Raw genomic sequence first — 15109 nt, forward strand, 5'->3', positions numbered from 1 at the left:
CATTATATTTTCAATATATCAAGACTACATTAAAGGGGAGAGAGAAAAAAAAAAAAAAGTATAAAATTTCAGGAAAATAAACAAACAAACCCAACAATAAAAATTTTGGCGTAATCTATTTGTACTTGTGCTGTCAAACGATTAAATCGCATCCAAAATAAAAGTCTGTTTACATAATGTGTTTGTGTACGGTGTATATTATGTATATAGAATTCACACAGTATATCTTTTTCAAATTTTTACATGTATATACATTTATATTCTTATATTTTATATTATACATAAATATATTTAATATATAACAACATATTTTTCTGAAATATATACATGCATGTGTTTGTATTTATATATACATAAATATACAATGTACACACACACATATTATGTAAATAAAAACTTTTATTTTGGATGTGATTAATTGCGGTTTTTAAAAACTTTTAGTGTGTAGACAGCCATTTCATTGTCATCTGAAGATATTTAAATTGGAGTAACCCCCAAAAGACTGCAAGACTAAATATTACTACTTTTACAATAGTTTCATCATCTTGGACATCCTTATTTTTCACTGACCCAAATAACAGTGCATGACTTTAACATCCTCACCCTGCACTTGACCTTCAGTCCATCAGTGAACAACTTCTCTGGGTTCTTCAGGATGATATCGGCCAGGTGAATTCTGGGTATCAAACCTCTGATGTGGTTCGTTATCTTCACGTACGCACCGTGTTTCTGCAAATCCGTAACTGTACCCTGAAACCCACAGGAAGCATTTGACCATAAGCATATTTATTATATTGCGTGACATTTCCTGCAAATCCAGTTATATTATGTGCTCAAGCACGGTTGCCCACCTCAACAATTTGTCCCAATTTGACATCTTGATATCTGAACAACTCGGTTTCAACAGTGCTCCTATAAAACAAAACAACAAATTATAACAGAGAAGACCGAGAACACCCTAGCAACCACATAACAGCAGCCTAGCAACCAACCTGCGCAGTGTGCCCACGTGCATTTGCTCTATAGGACTGTAATCTATGATTCTCAGAGTGTGCTCAGGCTGGTTCAGCAAGCGGTTTGGGTTCAATTCTTCATGTGCCTCCTTTATGAGGTTTTTCTACATGTAAAATGCAAATAAAAATCCATTAGACTCTCAGATCAGCGGTCACGTGTGTACATCTGTGTCAAGACTGGCTTTGTACTCACATGCACAAAGACTGGGGTCCCATCAGGCATCTTCATCAAGGCTCCAGAGCGATGGTGCAAAGCAGTCATCTTACAGCCCAGCACCACCTCACTCACCCGCTCACTCAAGAAATCTTCCAGCACAGGACCGCCTGGTGGCAGGAGATGGCTGCGCAGGGACAGAGCAATGTGCCGTGTGGATGGCTCTACATACAGAATCCGCGCCAGGACCTGAGACAGAGCCGGAAGAAAAGAACTTCATTATTGACTGAGAATCAGGGTTATTTTGCTATCATTTACATACTATTATACTTTAAAGTTTTATTTCTACACTTTCAATTTTCATTTTAGTTAATGATTCGTCATTTTGTTTTGTGCTTTTTAGTTTTTGTTTATTTTAAATATTACTATTTAGGATATAATTACTTTTTCATTTTACTTTTATTTACAGTTTCAGTGGTTCAATTTAAAGGAACACTCCACTTTTTTTGACAATAGGCTAATTTTCCAACTCCCCAAGAGTTAAACAGTTGAGTTTGACCATTTTTGAATCCATTCAGCCGATCTCCGGGTCTGGTGGTAGCACTTTTAGCTTAGTTTAGCATAGATCATTGAATCGGATTAGACCATTAGCATCTCGCTCAAAAATGACCAAAGAGTTTCAATATTTTTCCCATTTAAAGCTTGACTCTTCTGTGGTTACATCGTGCACTAAGACCGACAGAAAATGAAAATTAGCGATTTTCTAGGCTGATATGGCTAGGAACTATACTCTCATTCCGGAGTAATAATCAAGGAACTTTGCTGCCGTACCGTGGGTGCAGCAGGTGCAACCTTTTCTCAGCTGAATGTCATCTGAAGAGCGTGCATAACGGTGCCTCTGACGGCGCACATCTCGATAAATATACAGAATTATAGTATTTCAATATTCACGCAAACAATAATCTGTTCTGTCTTAAGTGAACGCTTGGGGAACTGATGGGGAAAAAACATCTGATGTGTAACTTTATATGATTCATGCATTACAGTAGGCCGTCTGTCTCAGTGTTATCGATCAATAGACTATAAAAGAAAAAAGCTGGAATCACTCGTAGCACTTCATTTAAACGCTTTTGTAGTTTTAAAAATCTATTTGTAATGAACACACTGAAATGATTTTTACATTTGATTTTCGTAGGCTATATGAATGCTTTTGTTTAGATGTAGAATGATAAAGGTAATGCATTATGTGTTTCTTTCTACGCTATTTGTTCCTATACTGTGATTATTAATATGGTAGCCTAATTATTAATAAGTAAAGAACTGGAGGAAAATTTTAATCTTTCTCATAATCAACCTTGCTGACTCTATATCTACTTCAAACGGGTGTAGCAATCATTTTTTGTACGATTCCAAAAAAATCATACATCATTTTGAAGGTCTTTTAATGGAGAATGTGAACGTAAAAATAAAAATAATTTTTTTATTTTTATTTGCTCGACTCGTTTTGTCAGCACAGGTCACATTCTCGGGAAGAAGCACGTGTGGAGGCACTAAATGACAACAACGTATGCGGGATGTTTCAGATGGTATGGCAATGAATCGGATATGGGTCACAACTGAAAGAACGTGTAAACGGACAGCCAAAAAAAACGGATATAGGCAACAAATAGGAATTGAGCATCAAGACCTGCAGTGTAAACGAGGCCTGGGCTTAAGCCTTGTCTGTGAAACCAGGAGTAAGACTTTCTGGTCTGATTTAAGACTTTAAGTCCTTCATTTGGGCGAGTACCCACAGAAACCTTGATTTTATTTCAGTTTTATAAACATAATTTTTTTCCCCTTTATATTATATTATACTATATTTTGAAACTATTTCTATGGCCTTTTGACTCATACCTCGTCTCCTATGTTGTAGGTAGATGCTTTGTCCTCATCAAGGTGCAGAAAATCAACCATTCCAGTAAAAGATGAAAGATACGTGACAATAAGCCCATGAGGAGTAACCTATCATGACAAAACATCAGCAGACAACGTCAACATCTCAAAACGATTGATCTAGAACACTTGAAATTATCTTAAAGAAGGAATTCAAACTGCTTACAGTGACTTACAGTTGTTCCTGCATATTAAACTGGGATAGGAGGAAGTATTTTAACATTGACAATTTTATATTTTATGTCTATGTGCAGCTGACTTACCCTCTTGATGTGTGCCCGGATCAGAAGTCCCGGCAGGAGCGTGTCTAGAGTCCATTTTTGTTTCTCTGCACAGGCCTTTCCAAGAGCCTGGGGATCCTGGGACAGATGCACCACACGTCCATCGTTCTTGACTTCCTCTATCAGGATCGTCATGTACTGACCCACATTCAGATCTGAGATAAACAGGAAACTTACAATCATAATACCGCTTTTAATCCTGATCAGAAGACATTGACAGCTCATCCAAAACTGAAATTACGCCAATGTTGTTGTCATTCCAAACCTGCATATCTTTAATTATTATTAATGCAATAAAATGTAAAAGTTTAAATAATTTGACATCTTAAAGCTAGTTCTTGCCATACAGGTTTGGAATTACATGAAGGTGAGAAAATACGTTTTTAGGTTAACTAATTTAACTTTATTTTATCCAATATGATGCGAGTTATTCATCTTGTCATTGAACTATAATAAACAGTATATGTAGACTAATGACATGTTACGTTGCTGTGTTTGTGCCGGATTTTATACCTTTTTTTGAGGATGTGCTTTGTTTGGGCAGGAAAGCTTTAGTGCCACTGATTCCGATGTCAACCAGGAAGCCGTGATCTTCCACACTCTCCACACAACCACTCAGCGCCTCAAATGTCAAGACAGTCTTATCTCAGTTCACAAGTGACAATTACTCATAAAAGATTCAACAACAACTGGGTGATACATACTACCAATATGTATATAAGTTTGGGTTACGCTCAGTTTTTTTTATTTTTTATTTATTTAGCAAGGACACATCAAATGATCAAAATTGACAGTAAAAATATTTCTATTTCAAATAAATGCTGTTCTTATGCTAAAAATACAGCTTTGCGTCACAGAAATAAATGACATTTTAAAATATATTCAAATAGAAAACATGAGTGTGTGTGACAGACTTCATTTAAAAAGAAAGAAAAACTTTTGACCAGTAGTGTAAAAAAAATCAGATGTTAAAAAAATGTACTTGTTATTTTCCAGCCATAGGATTATATGCATACGCTCTAAAACTGCATTCTGAAAATTAAATAACAGTCCTGAATTATTTCATTTTAATATCGGTATCAAAAGAACACTGAACGTTTCATAAATATTCAATATATCACCCAGGTCATTTTGATACAACCATCTACTTGAATATAATATTAAAAAATATATAAATAAATGGTACATAATATATAAAAGTTTGCAAACTCACCATTCCAGGTTTCAAAGAACTTGAACTCAACATCTTGTTAACCCCTTTAGGGTTGATTGACACCTTAAGTCTAGTATGACCCTCCTTAACGGAATCGAGAGAGAACACAACGCATCTGATCAGCATCCCAGGAGTAAGCAGTTGTTGGAGAGGGACAACTTCCTGTGATGAGTAGACAAACACAAACAAAATGCATCCTTTAATGACAACATTCACATTTAGCTTTACATTTTCAGTCCTTGTAACTGTACAGTCCTTGTACTTCAGTACCTTTAAACTGTCTTCAGAGTCCAGGGATTCCTTAAGAATATTGGTATAGGAGTCACAAATGTTGTAGATTGGCAGGTAACCAACAAGACCGCTGGGAAAACCAACTACCGCCTGTAAGTCTGACACTTCCTTCACACAACCCAGCATCAGAGTGCCAATCTTCAGATTCTGGACAGAGAAAGCAGAATGCCAGAGTGATCAGAAGCAAAGTCAGTGGCATGACTCGATTCTTGTGTGGGTTTGTTTAAAAAATAAATGTCATTCCAGACAGACTGGATGATGGGGAGATCAGATCTCTGTGTGGAGCACTGGCTGTTGTACGACAAATATCTCAATGGATTATTACAATTAATGACAAAATTAATGTTAACTGATATTTCCTACTGACACGCTACAGCAAAAGATAGAAATAACTGACTCAAAACATTCTTTAAACTGGTGAAAATACTAATGTATGTATATATATATATATAGAGAGAGAGAGAGAGAGAGAGAGAGAGATTTATTTTTTAAACTCAATATTGCAAATTAAAAATATCGCCTATGCATATACATACCCGAAGATGAAGAATTTCCCCAATGGACGCAGTATTAAGTTTTAAATCCCCACTTTCCACTTTTTGTTGTTTAGTTTTGTGCTTTTCATCCTGTTGCGCCAGCTTTCTCTTCTTTGTAACCACTGTTTGACGAGTCTGAAAAACATGACATGTATGCACATGACTCTCATAGCAGATGTGAAGGCTGAATTAAAATCACTGTTGTAGTCACTACCATCGTTATCATCATCTTACTTCAAAAAGATTGTCCACATCATGTGCCTTAACAGTTTTGGACTGGGTGGTCTTCTTCTCTGTCCCACCACGGGGAAAATCTTCCTCCATTGACGCCATTCTTCGCCGCGTAACGTTACCCAAATATAAAGCCTCTAATGATGAATTCCAATAAAGAAACAAACGCATAAAACATAAAGCTTTTTAGACATGAATCCTTATATTGTCTAACATCTGCTCACATGTCTTTACAAAACTGCAGGCGTGGACACATTAGAAACACTATAATGCAACATTTAACCAACACATTCCTTAAACACGCAACACGTGCCAGTAAAAACCCTCTAGAGGTAAAAAAAAAAACAAAACAAAAAAACTAATTATTTTTACTCACGCTATAAAACGTTGCGTAGATCGATGTAAAACACTCCGTGTGTGTAAATCTCACATGTTCCTCAGAAGCGTGCCATCTGTGCGACCCGGACGTAAACACTGAGAGGCGGGATTTAAGATTACACTGCAAGGAAAAGAATTAACCAATAGAATGACGGGAATATTAGATTGACGTCTCTGCGAACCTATTACTTTAGTGTACAAAGTGATTGACGGGAGTGTAATCCAATGACTGCAGTTGATTCTGGCTATCACCGCGAAGGCGGGATTTCCTGAAACCATTCACTTTCCGGCCACTCCATTGAAGGGCACCAGTTTGCTTGGTAAGTCATGTTTCACATTTGAATAGAAATGCTTTTTTATTCAGCGTGTTTTATAAATCGATGCTGTTTTTATATTGTTTGCAAAGCGAATATATGCTGCTCGGTAAAGCCCGCAGGTCGCATTTACCATAAAGACGCTTGGTTTAGCAAACAGACTGTCAAGGTGCTAATATCCAAATTATAATATATTTGAATTTTAAACATTGAAATTGGCTACAAAATCTAATTCTACAACTATATTTCAGGAAAAAAAAAACAGCCTGTCATTGTTCCAATAGGCAGTGTTGTCCTTTATGCATTTTGTGTGACCTTACGTATTTATGAAAAACGATGCTTAACTTTGAATGTGTTCAGGTGCATTTATGAATATGTTTATCAACAGATTGCGCATAGAAATCATGGGAGGACACGACGCAGGAACTCACCACCAGTTCACTGGCATCGCCAAGTACTTCAACTCATACACAATCACAGGCAGGAGGAATGTAAGCTGAATTACACACCAATTCTGCCATTATTATGCAGTTAAACTCAAGTACTCATTGCCTGTATTTTCCCACTACATTAAGTATTTATGTAAACCAGACTGTTTTTCCATTGACTTCAGTGTGTGTTGGCCACATACGCCAGCATTGCTGCCATTATCCTCTTCTTCAAATTGAAGCCAAAAAAGCAAAAGGCAGTGAAATCAAGTTAATTTATAGTAAGTACTGCCTAAATTGAACTTTTCCAAATGTATGCATATTTCCAAAAGTTTAATTCCAACTCCTTTCCTCTATTTTCAGGACGTTTTGTGATGAAGCTAGGGGTGCAGGAAGCTGGATGTCCTTGTTTTGACCGCATCACTTCGGTTTAACTATGTAAAGAATAAAAAAAAGATCACTTGTACCAGACAAACATTGTGTATAAAACTTGTTTTATTTACAATTTTAGGCACTAGTATTAAAATTTGTACAGAAATTGAGAAGTGTTGATAACCAACACATTTCAAAGATCAATAACCAGTTTCTGATTTGGAAAAGTTAATTTACAAAGACAAAAGTACATTGAAAACAAGCATGGCAGTGACGCTATCGATGAGAAAAAGACATGAGCTTCTCATGAGCAAGAGGTGTAAAATCTAATCTAGGATCAGCATCTGAATGATGCAAGAGGTATCGGTGGCTGCTTCCAGGTAGCTCGTGTATGCTCCGTGTTTGGTGGTTCGTTATGATGTCTTTCACTCCGCTTGAACCTATTTCACATGTTAGGTTGAGCAGTAATCTTTAAACAATATGTACCGCTCACAAAAAACAAACACAGCTACGTAAAGTCATTGTCCTCAGGAATACCCAGTCACTTCATTGGGAGTTGTACGCGCCTGCGGCCAGTAGCAGGTTGCGTCTGGTGAAGTGGAGGTGGGTGACAGGTGTGGATTTGCTGTGATACGTCCCGAGCAGCAGCTCCTGGGAGTTATCGGGCAGGTGAATGTGGCCTGTCGCTGCGGTGAAGTCATCTGTCTCCACGTCATCGAAAGCCTTCATGGAGTCCCATAGCCGAACGGTGTTATCCATAGAGCCTGGAGCAAAACACATCATTTTTTTATTTTTAAAGAATGATGTATGGATTATCAAGTAAACCGCAGCAAAAAGACTCATACCACAACATAAAATGGGACGTATTTAGAATCATACTAAAATGCCTCTGACTTACTAAATAAAAACAAAACATAACTATCAATCAGACAACAGAAGGCATTCAGTAGATTGTGTGCTGACCTGATGCGAGGATTTCTCCATCTCTGCTGAACTTGAGTGCATAAATTGTGTCTGTGTGACCCTTCAGCTCTCCGATCATCAGTCCATGTCCAATATCCCATAGTAAAACCCTGCCGTCTGTGGATCCAGATGCCAGGAACTTTCCATTAGGTGAGAATGCTAGAGAATGGATGGGCCCCTGAAAAACAAACATTAGCATTTTTTACTATTACTCATATGACTCTGTATATGGAAAAAATAAGGTTATAAAAAGGCCATTGCGTAATAAATTACAAATGAGATGGACATTTAAAAAATAAAAATAAAAAGTTGAGCAGGTTTGTTAGTGAAGGGTTTGAATGGCATGACAAGGATAAGTGTTTTGAACAGCAGCTGGAATAAAATATATAAATTAGATTAAAAACTTAATTAGAGAATTAGTAATATTCCCTTGGCAACTAATTGAAATACAATAAGTTTAAGCTGAAGTAATAAAATGACAATAAACAGAAATAAAAAATTAAAACTCAAAATATTAATAAATACTATAATAGTAAGGCTACATTAACAACACTGAGATGGAAAATGAATAAAGATAGAACGTCACGGATGCAATGCTAATTCAAATACAAATGAGATGAATGGGATTTCCTGTCAAGTGCTCATTTCATTCAGTGGCCTTTGGAAACTTTCAATACCTTGTGACCTGCGAAAATGCGGACACAGTTTCCATTCAGGACATCCCAGAGGCGTATAGTGCGGTCGGTTGAGCCTGTGACCACATAGTTAGAGTTGGGGTGGAATCGCGTGCAGGTGACGTCAGCTAGATGCCCAGCAAATATCCGCAAGGGCTGGTAATGATCTGTCGCCCAGAGGCTGGGAATCAAATAAAGATATCCTATTTGATTAAGGTCTTGAAAACATTTGCAATATCTTTTCATTCATAGATGGGTCTCTTCATAACCAGATTTGGAAACAGGCAATATGATAATTATATAGTGCCATGCTACTTCGGTGTGGGAAAAAAAAATTTACTTAAAGAAAATAGAAATATATACAGGTGCTGGTCATAAAATTAGAATATCATGAAAAAGTTGATTTATTTCAGTAATACCATTCAAAAAGTGAAACTTGTATATTAGATTCATTCATTACACACAGACTGATATATTTCAAATGTTTATTTCCTTTAATGTTGATGATTATAACTGACAACTAATGAAAGTCACAAATTCAGTATCTCAGAAAATTAGAATATTGTGAAAATGTTCAATATTGAAGACCCCTGGTGCCACACTCTAATCAGCTAATTAACTCAAAACACCTGCAAAAGCCTTTAAATGGTCTCTCAGTCTAGTTCTGTAGGCTACACAATCATGGGGAAGACTGCTGACTTGACAGTTGTCCAAAAGACGACCATTGACACCTTGCACAAGGAGGGCAAGACACAAAAGGTCATCGCTAAAGAGGCTGGCTGTTCACAGAGCTCTGTGTCCAAGCGCATTAATAGAGAGGCGAAGGGAAGGACAAGATGTGGTAGAAAAAAAAGTGTACAAGCAGTAGGGATAACTGCACCCTGGAGAGGATTGTGAAACAAAACCCATTCAAAAATGTGAGGGAGATTCACAAAGAGTGGACTGCAGCTGGAGTCAGTGCTTCAAGAACCACCACGCACAGACGTATGCAAGACATGGGAAAGTACATTTTGCATTTCCTTTGGAAATCAAGGTCCCAGAGTCTGGAGGAAGAGAGGAGAGGCACATAATCCACGTTGCTTAAGGTACAGTGTAAAGTTTCCACAGTCATTGATGGTTTGGGGTGCCATGTCATCTGCTGGTGTTGGTCCATTGTGTTTTCGGAGGTCCAAGGTCAACGCAGCCGTCTACCAGGAAGTTTTAGAGCACTTCATGCTTCCTGCTGCTGACCAACTTTATGGAGATGCAGATTTCATTTTCCAACAAGACTTGGCACCTGCACACACTGCCAAAGCTACCAGTACCTGGTTTAAGGACCATGGTATCCCTGTCCTTGATTGGCCAGCAAACTCGCCTGACCTTAACCCCATAGAAAACCTATGGGGTATTGTGAAGAGGAAGATGCAATACGCCAGACCCAACAATTCAGAAGAGCTGAAGGCCACTATCAGAGCAACATGGGCTCTCATAACACCTGAGCAGTGCCACAGACTGATCGACTCCATGCCACGCCGCATTGCTGCAGTAATCCAGGCCAAAGGAGCCCCAACTAAATATTGAGTGCTGTACATGCTCATACTTTTCATGTTCATACTTTTCAGTTGGCCAACATTTCTAAAAATATTAATTGATATTCTAATTTTCTGAGATACTGAATTTGGGACTTTCATTAGTTGTCAGTTATAATCATCAAAAGGAAATAAACATTTGAAATATATCAGTCTGTGTGTAATGAATGAATCTAATTTACAAGTTTCACTTTTTGAATGGTATTACTGAAATAATTATGACCAGCACCTGTATAGGAGTATGTGTATGTATATATATATACACATACATAAATAGACATTTATATATACATATATTGTTATACATTATGGTAGGATGTGCCTATACAATACATATATTAGTATACGCTAATTTAAATAAACCCAAATTGTCATAACTGTAATAAAAGCAATTTAAAAAAAAAGTTGATTTCATTAATAACAGCATTACAATAATGAGAATCTACTGTACCGTGCTACTCTGTCATGTCCTCCAGACACAAAGTAATAACCAAAGGGTGAGAACTGAGTGTCCCACACTGGATAGTTATGTCCTTTATACCCCACCAGACACGTAAACGTCTGCAGGCTCCACAGTCTGACTGTACCGTCCTCAGAACTAGACAACAGATAGTTCCTAAGAGACACAGAGATATTAAACCACACTGTCAGATCTGCTGCAGAACGCTTCAAAACTGCAGGAAGATAACGAATCATGCAAAACATGTTTAGTCCATTGCAAAGTAATTGATTGGTTGTTCTTATGCTTACACACCTTCACTGTTGTCTTGTTTTACTTAGAGATACTTTAGAGGACACGTCTGATACCTGTCTGGACTGAAGCTGACACCGTACACCGGCCCGCTGTGACCGCAGAGGATCTTGGACTCACTGGCCGTCTTCTCATCCATGATCCTCTCCAGAACGTCATCAGACTCTTTATCAATCAGATTCAGTTCTACAGAATCGGACAGCACAATTGAAATCATACATTGCTTACACTGAGGTCTAATTTGGGATTGTTTTTAAAACCTGAAATAAAGGTAAGATATCAAATAGTGATTATGGAGACACATACCTGCTGCAGATTTGACCTTGCGTAATTTTTTAGGTGTGACACACCATACGCGGACAGTGGAGTCTGCAAAGCCTCCCGCTAACAGACTGGAGTCATCAGTGAAGTCTACTGCCGTCAAACCCTGAGCGAGAACACACAATCAGCACGTGTGAATTCAAGCAACACTAAACATCAACAAAAACACAGCCAACCTGGTAGGCGTTGAGGAACGAATAGAAGCAAATGGAAGGCAGGTTCTCCGGGCCCAGCCGGATTCTTTTGGTGCTCTCCTTCATGTACATGATCTTGTCCAGTTTGTCCGAGTCCTTCAGCTCCGGCAGAGGGATCCTGTCAGACAGAGAACACCCCGAAAAAGAATAATAGGTTATGAAAATATACATCCAGTTTCAAATCATTTCTAAGCATCATCTAAATATATCCACTAGCAATATATACACTACCTTTCAAAAGTTTGGGGTTGGTAAGATTTTATAATTGGTCTGAAACAAGTGGTGTTTAAAGTAACAGTTTTCTATTTAATAGATTTTCAAATGTAATTTATTCCTGTGATCAAAGCTGAATTTTCAGCATCATTACTCCAGTCTTCAGTGTCACATGATCCTTCGGAGATCATTCTAATGATTCTGATTTATTATAAATAAACATTTATTATTATCAATGCTGAAAACAGAAACCATGATACATTTTTTCTGTGTTCTTTAATGAATCGAAAGATTAAAATAATTGATTTAAAACAGAAACAGAAATCGCTTGTAACAATGAAAAAGTTTTCACTGTCACTTTTGATCAATTTAAGGTGTCCTATGAAAAAAACTTTCCAAAAAAACAAAACAAAATCGTACTCATCCCAAATTTCTGAAACGGTACTGTGCAAGTAAACTCAATCTGAATGAAATGGGTTTTTCATTGTAGCTGAATACTGAGCTTCTGTCATACCTGTTCTGTTGAGGAGCATTGGGGTCTTGTTTCTTACTCTTGGAGCCCATACTGTCCTTTTTTGTTTTCTTCTTCTTGGGCTTCCCTTCCTCATTCTCTGCTTCATCATCTTCATCATCTAACGGGACCTCAATCTCTGGCTCCTTTAGCAGCCCGTAAAATACCTGGTACCATTAGAAACAAAACATACATCATTAAAACACACAATCATTTTCAAATAATTCAAGAGATTGCAATTATGGTATGATTTTTTTAAATCTCTTCCAATGCCTTTCCTCAGAATTTCCTCAAAGAACAAACTTTCACATTACAAATCCCATCGAGTAACTTAATGATATTACAAAACATCCCTAATACACCAGCTTTTTACATAAATTAATACATTTGTTTTGCATTCAATTAATTAAAAGACATTTACAATGTTACAAAATATTCCTACTTCAAATAAACATTGTTCTTTTGAACTTTCCGGAAAAGAAAATCACAGTTTCCACAAAAATATTAAGCACCACAACTGTTTTCAACATTGAAGATAATTTAAATTGTTTCTTGCGCAGCAAATCAGCACATTAAAATGATTTCTTAAGAATAATGTGTTACACTAAAGACTGGAGTAATGTTGAAAATTCAGCTTTGCATCACATGAATAAATGGCATTTTAACATATATTAAAATAGAAAACAGTTATTTAAAATTTGGTATTTTCTGATCACATAAATGCAGTCTTGGTGAGCACAAGAGAGCTCTTCAAAATAAAAAATAAAACTCACCAATCTCAAACTTCTGAACTGTATATTTTCCATATGTAAACACATCTAACCTTGGCTTTATTGACCTCTCGTCTGGCCTCTCCCGCAAAACTGCCGGACATGCTGTCGATCTGGCTCTTGCTGCGTGACATACCGTCGAAGATGTCGATGTACAAGTGCTCCTGAATGATGTTCCATATCTGGTTATTATGCCGTTCCTGCAGGTGTCTCTTGAGCAGCTGGTACGAGTCTCGGGAGATGCGCAGCACAAAGCGGCTGGTGCGGAAGTCCAGCAGTGCCTCGTTCCCCTTCAGGTGCTCTTTCTTAGTGAGGCCGCAGAGAATTTGCAGGTCATCCTGATAGTAACACTCCTGATCGCCGCTGAACCTATCAGCACACAGGAACCCAACTGGTTAAGCCACTACCGATGGGCATTATTTTCAAATGACATTCAGATCTGATGCTTACTTCTCAAAGAAAACCTTTGCTTCATTCTCATGGTTGTTGTAGACCAGCTCCAGGTACATGTGAACGAACAGAGGATAGAAAAGCTGGGACAGCTCCGCTCGGTGACAGTCCAGCACGGACTCGATGAAGTTCTTCAGGTCGCTGTAGTACACCTGATACAGAGAGGTATCCCCCTGCTGGCTGTACGCTGAGAGCACCATACTGACATCCGCCTGCCGATGGTCATCTGCTCCTGCAGAAGACAACATAAACATTAATGTCAAATCACACCTACAGATGTTGATGATATAATTGCATATTGAAAAAGCAGGTATCAATCACAGCAAAAGATGCTACACAGTACAAAGACATATACAATGTATATATATATATATATATATATATATATACACACAATACTCAATATACCCCTGTGTCATTTTTAGTATTGAAATTTGACTATACCTTATTAATATACAGAATAAATTTGTACATTTTTTTATTTGATATTTTATTTCAATTACAGTTTTAGTTAGCTATAGTAATTCTGATTACATATAGTACTATTTATAGTAATTACAGTAACAGTTATATTCCAGTAATGTTTAGTTTTCTATTTTTCTTAAAAACCTAATCAAGCATCTTCATGTAACCATGACTAACAATAACAAAGTGCATGAGGAATATAGTAAAATATGTTGGATACTCGTTGTTCAAATGTACGAAATATAAACAAGCCTATATGGAGGGCTATATTGTTGATGCAACTAAACTTTTGTAGAAACTACAACAATGCATGACCTGAGAACGGCATAAAGCTGATCTTGTACCGTTTTAACTATTTAAAAGGTGCAATGCACCTTTACTTTATTTATTAAAAGTACACGGCAAGGTAATGTTAGATATCTTCAATTAGAAGTTGTAGGCGACACTCACTCTTGACTGGTGCGGGAGTCAGTGTGCTTTGGGGGGCGGCTGCCGATGCGATGGACACCCGGCTGAGCAGAGAGTTTGTATCCCCTCCGTCCCCGTCACTCTTCCCTCCTCCGCTGCCATCGAGAGTCTGTGAGTCCTCCTGGTCTTCTAACCCGGCTTCCCGCCGAAGGATCTCCACCGACTCCGTCAGTTTATTCCGCTTTAGAAACTGCAGAACTGCGATCAAAGTTTGCTGGTCCTCCTGCTTCGGGGCTGCGCCGGCGGTGAGGGGCGATGAGGACAGCGTCCCGCTCGCTGCGTTCCCCAAGAGGTTTGGCGTCCCATCGCTGAGGATTTCTGGCTTTGTCTCTTTCTCTGCGTCCAGCTCCATCTGTACATCTTGCACAGCCGCCATTTTCCCCTGGCGCTGGAAGCAATGGCGTCATGACGTACGCAGCGTAGTACGTCATGACGTACGTAGTGCTTTTTTTTGGGGTTCAGTAGCAGTACAGTGTGAAGAGAGAATCAAATTAGTTTTAAGGGGAAACATTATTACAAATTATCAATATTTTATAAAAATAAAATATATTTTATGAAAAATATCAGTGGTGACATTTATATAATTATAAATATCACCACTGTCATTTGTCATTT

General features: G+C 37.8%; 3 protein-coding genes across 4 annotated transcripts in view; 1 reads left to right on the top strand and 2 right to left on the bottom strand.

Moving 5' to 3' along the window:
- The window catches only part of LOC306873157 (protein RRP5 homolog), a 22021-nt gene extending 15905 nt beyond the window's left edge, over positions 1-6116 (bottom strand). For both annotated transcript variants that reach the window (XM_079422241.1, XM_079422240.1), the window contains exons 1-12: positions 6031-6116; positions 5658-5791; positions 5424-5558; positions 4867-5034; positions 4597-4758; positions 3897-4005; positions 3366-3538; positions 3064-3171; positions 1207-1416; positions 993-1117; positions 852-912; positions 604-750 (exon numbers count right to left, since the gene is read on the bottom strand). In XM_079422241.1, the coding sequence (XP_079278367.1) occupies positions 604-750; positions 852-912; positions 993-1117; positions 1207-1416; positions 3064-3171; positions 3366-3538; positions 3897-4005; positions 4597-4758; positions 4867-5034; positions 5424-5558; positions 5658-5756 (1497 nt within the window). In that variant the 5' untranslated portion in view covers positions 5757-5791; positions 6031-6116. The remainder of the gene's footprint in view (positions 1-603; positions 751-851; positions 913-992; positions 1118-1206; positions 1417-3063; positions 3172-3365; positions 3539-3896; positions 4006-4596; positions 4759-4866; positions 5035-5423; positions 5559-5657; positions 5792-6030) is intronic.
- A 193-nt stretch (positions 6117-6309) lies between these two features.
- atp5md (ATP synthase membrane subunit k) lies at positions 6310-7248 on the top strand. Its single transcript, XM_079420420.1, has 4 exons — positions 6310-6352; positions 6735-6837; positions 6960-7055; positions 7138-7248. The coding sequence occupies exons 2-3, from the start codon at positions 6751-6753 to the stop codon at positions 7047-7049; spliced, it is 177 nt and encodes a 58-aa protein (XP_079276546.1). The 5' UTR covers positions 6310-6352; positions 6735-6750; the 3' UTR covers positions 7050-7055; positions 7138-7248.
- Positions 7248-14878, bottom strand: LOC306872069 (transcription initiation factor TFIID subunit 5-like). Its single transcript, XM_079420419.1, has 11 exons — positions 14477-14878; positions 13562-13793; positions 13165-13480; positions 12345-12508; positions 11600-11735; positions 11409-11529; positions 11159-11288; positions 10803-10967; positions 8787-8964; positions 8110-8287; positions 7248-7910 (listed from the first exon to the last, which is right to left on the bottom strand). The coding sequence occupies exons 1-11, from the start codon at positions 14868-14870 to the stop codon at positions 7693-7695; spliced, it is 2232 nt and encodes a 743-aa protein (XP_079276545.1). The 5' UTR covers positions 14871-14878; the 3' UTR covers positions 7248-7692.
- Positions 14879-15109: the final 231 nt, after the last annotated feature.

This window comes from Barbus barbus (genome assembly GCF_936440315.1).
Source record: "Barbus barbus genome assembly, chromosome: 7".
NCBI classification, from domain to species: Eukaryota; Metazoa; Chordata; class Actinopteri; order Cypriniformes; family Cyprinidae; genus Barbus; species Barbus barbus.

Coding starts and splice junctions, on each gene's coding strand:
- atp5md (XM_079420420.1), top strand. CDS start 6,751: ATGGGAGGACACGACGCAGGAACTCACCACCAGTTCACTGGCATCGCC. Junction 6,838..6,959: donor CAATCACAGGCAGGAGGAAT/GTAAGCTGAATT, acceptor CATTGACTTCAG/TGTGTGTTGGCCACATACGC.
- LOC306872069 (XM_079420419.1), bottom strand. CDS start 14,870: ATGGCGGCTGTGCAAGATGTACAGATGGAGCTGGACGCAGAGAAAGAG. Junction 11,530..11,599: donor CGTTCCTCAACGCCTACCAG/GTTGGCTGTGTT, acceptor GTTCTCGCTCAG/GGTTTGACGGCAGTAGACTT. Junction 11,289..11,408: donor CAAGGTCAAATCTGCAGCAG/GTATGTGTCTCC, acceptor CCGATTCTGTAG/AACTGAATCTGATTGATAAA.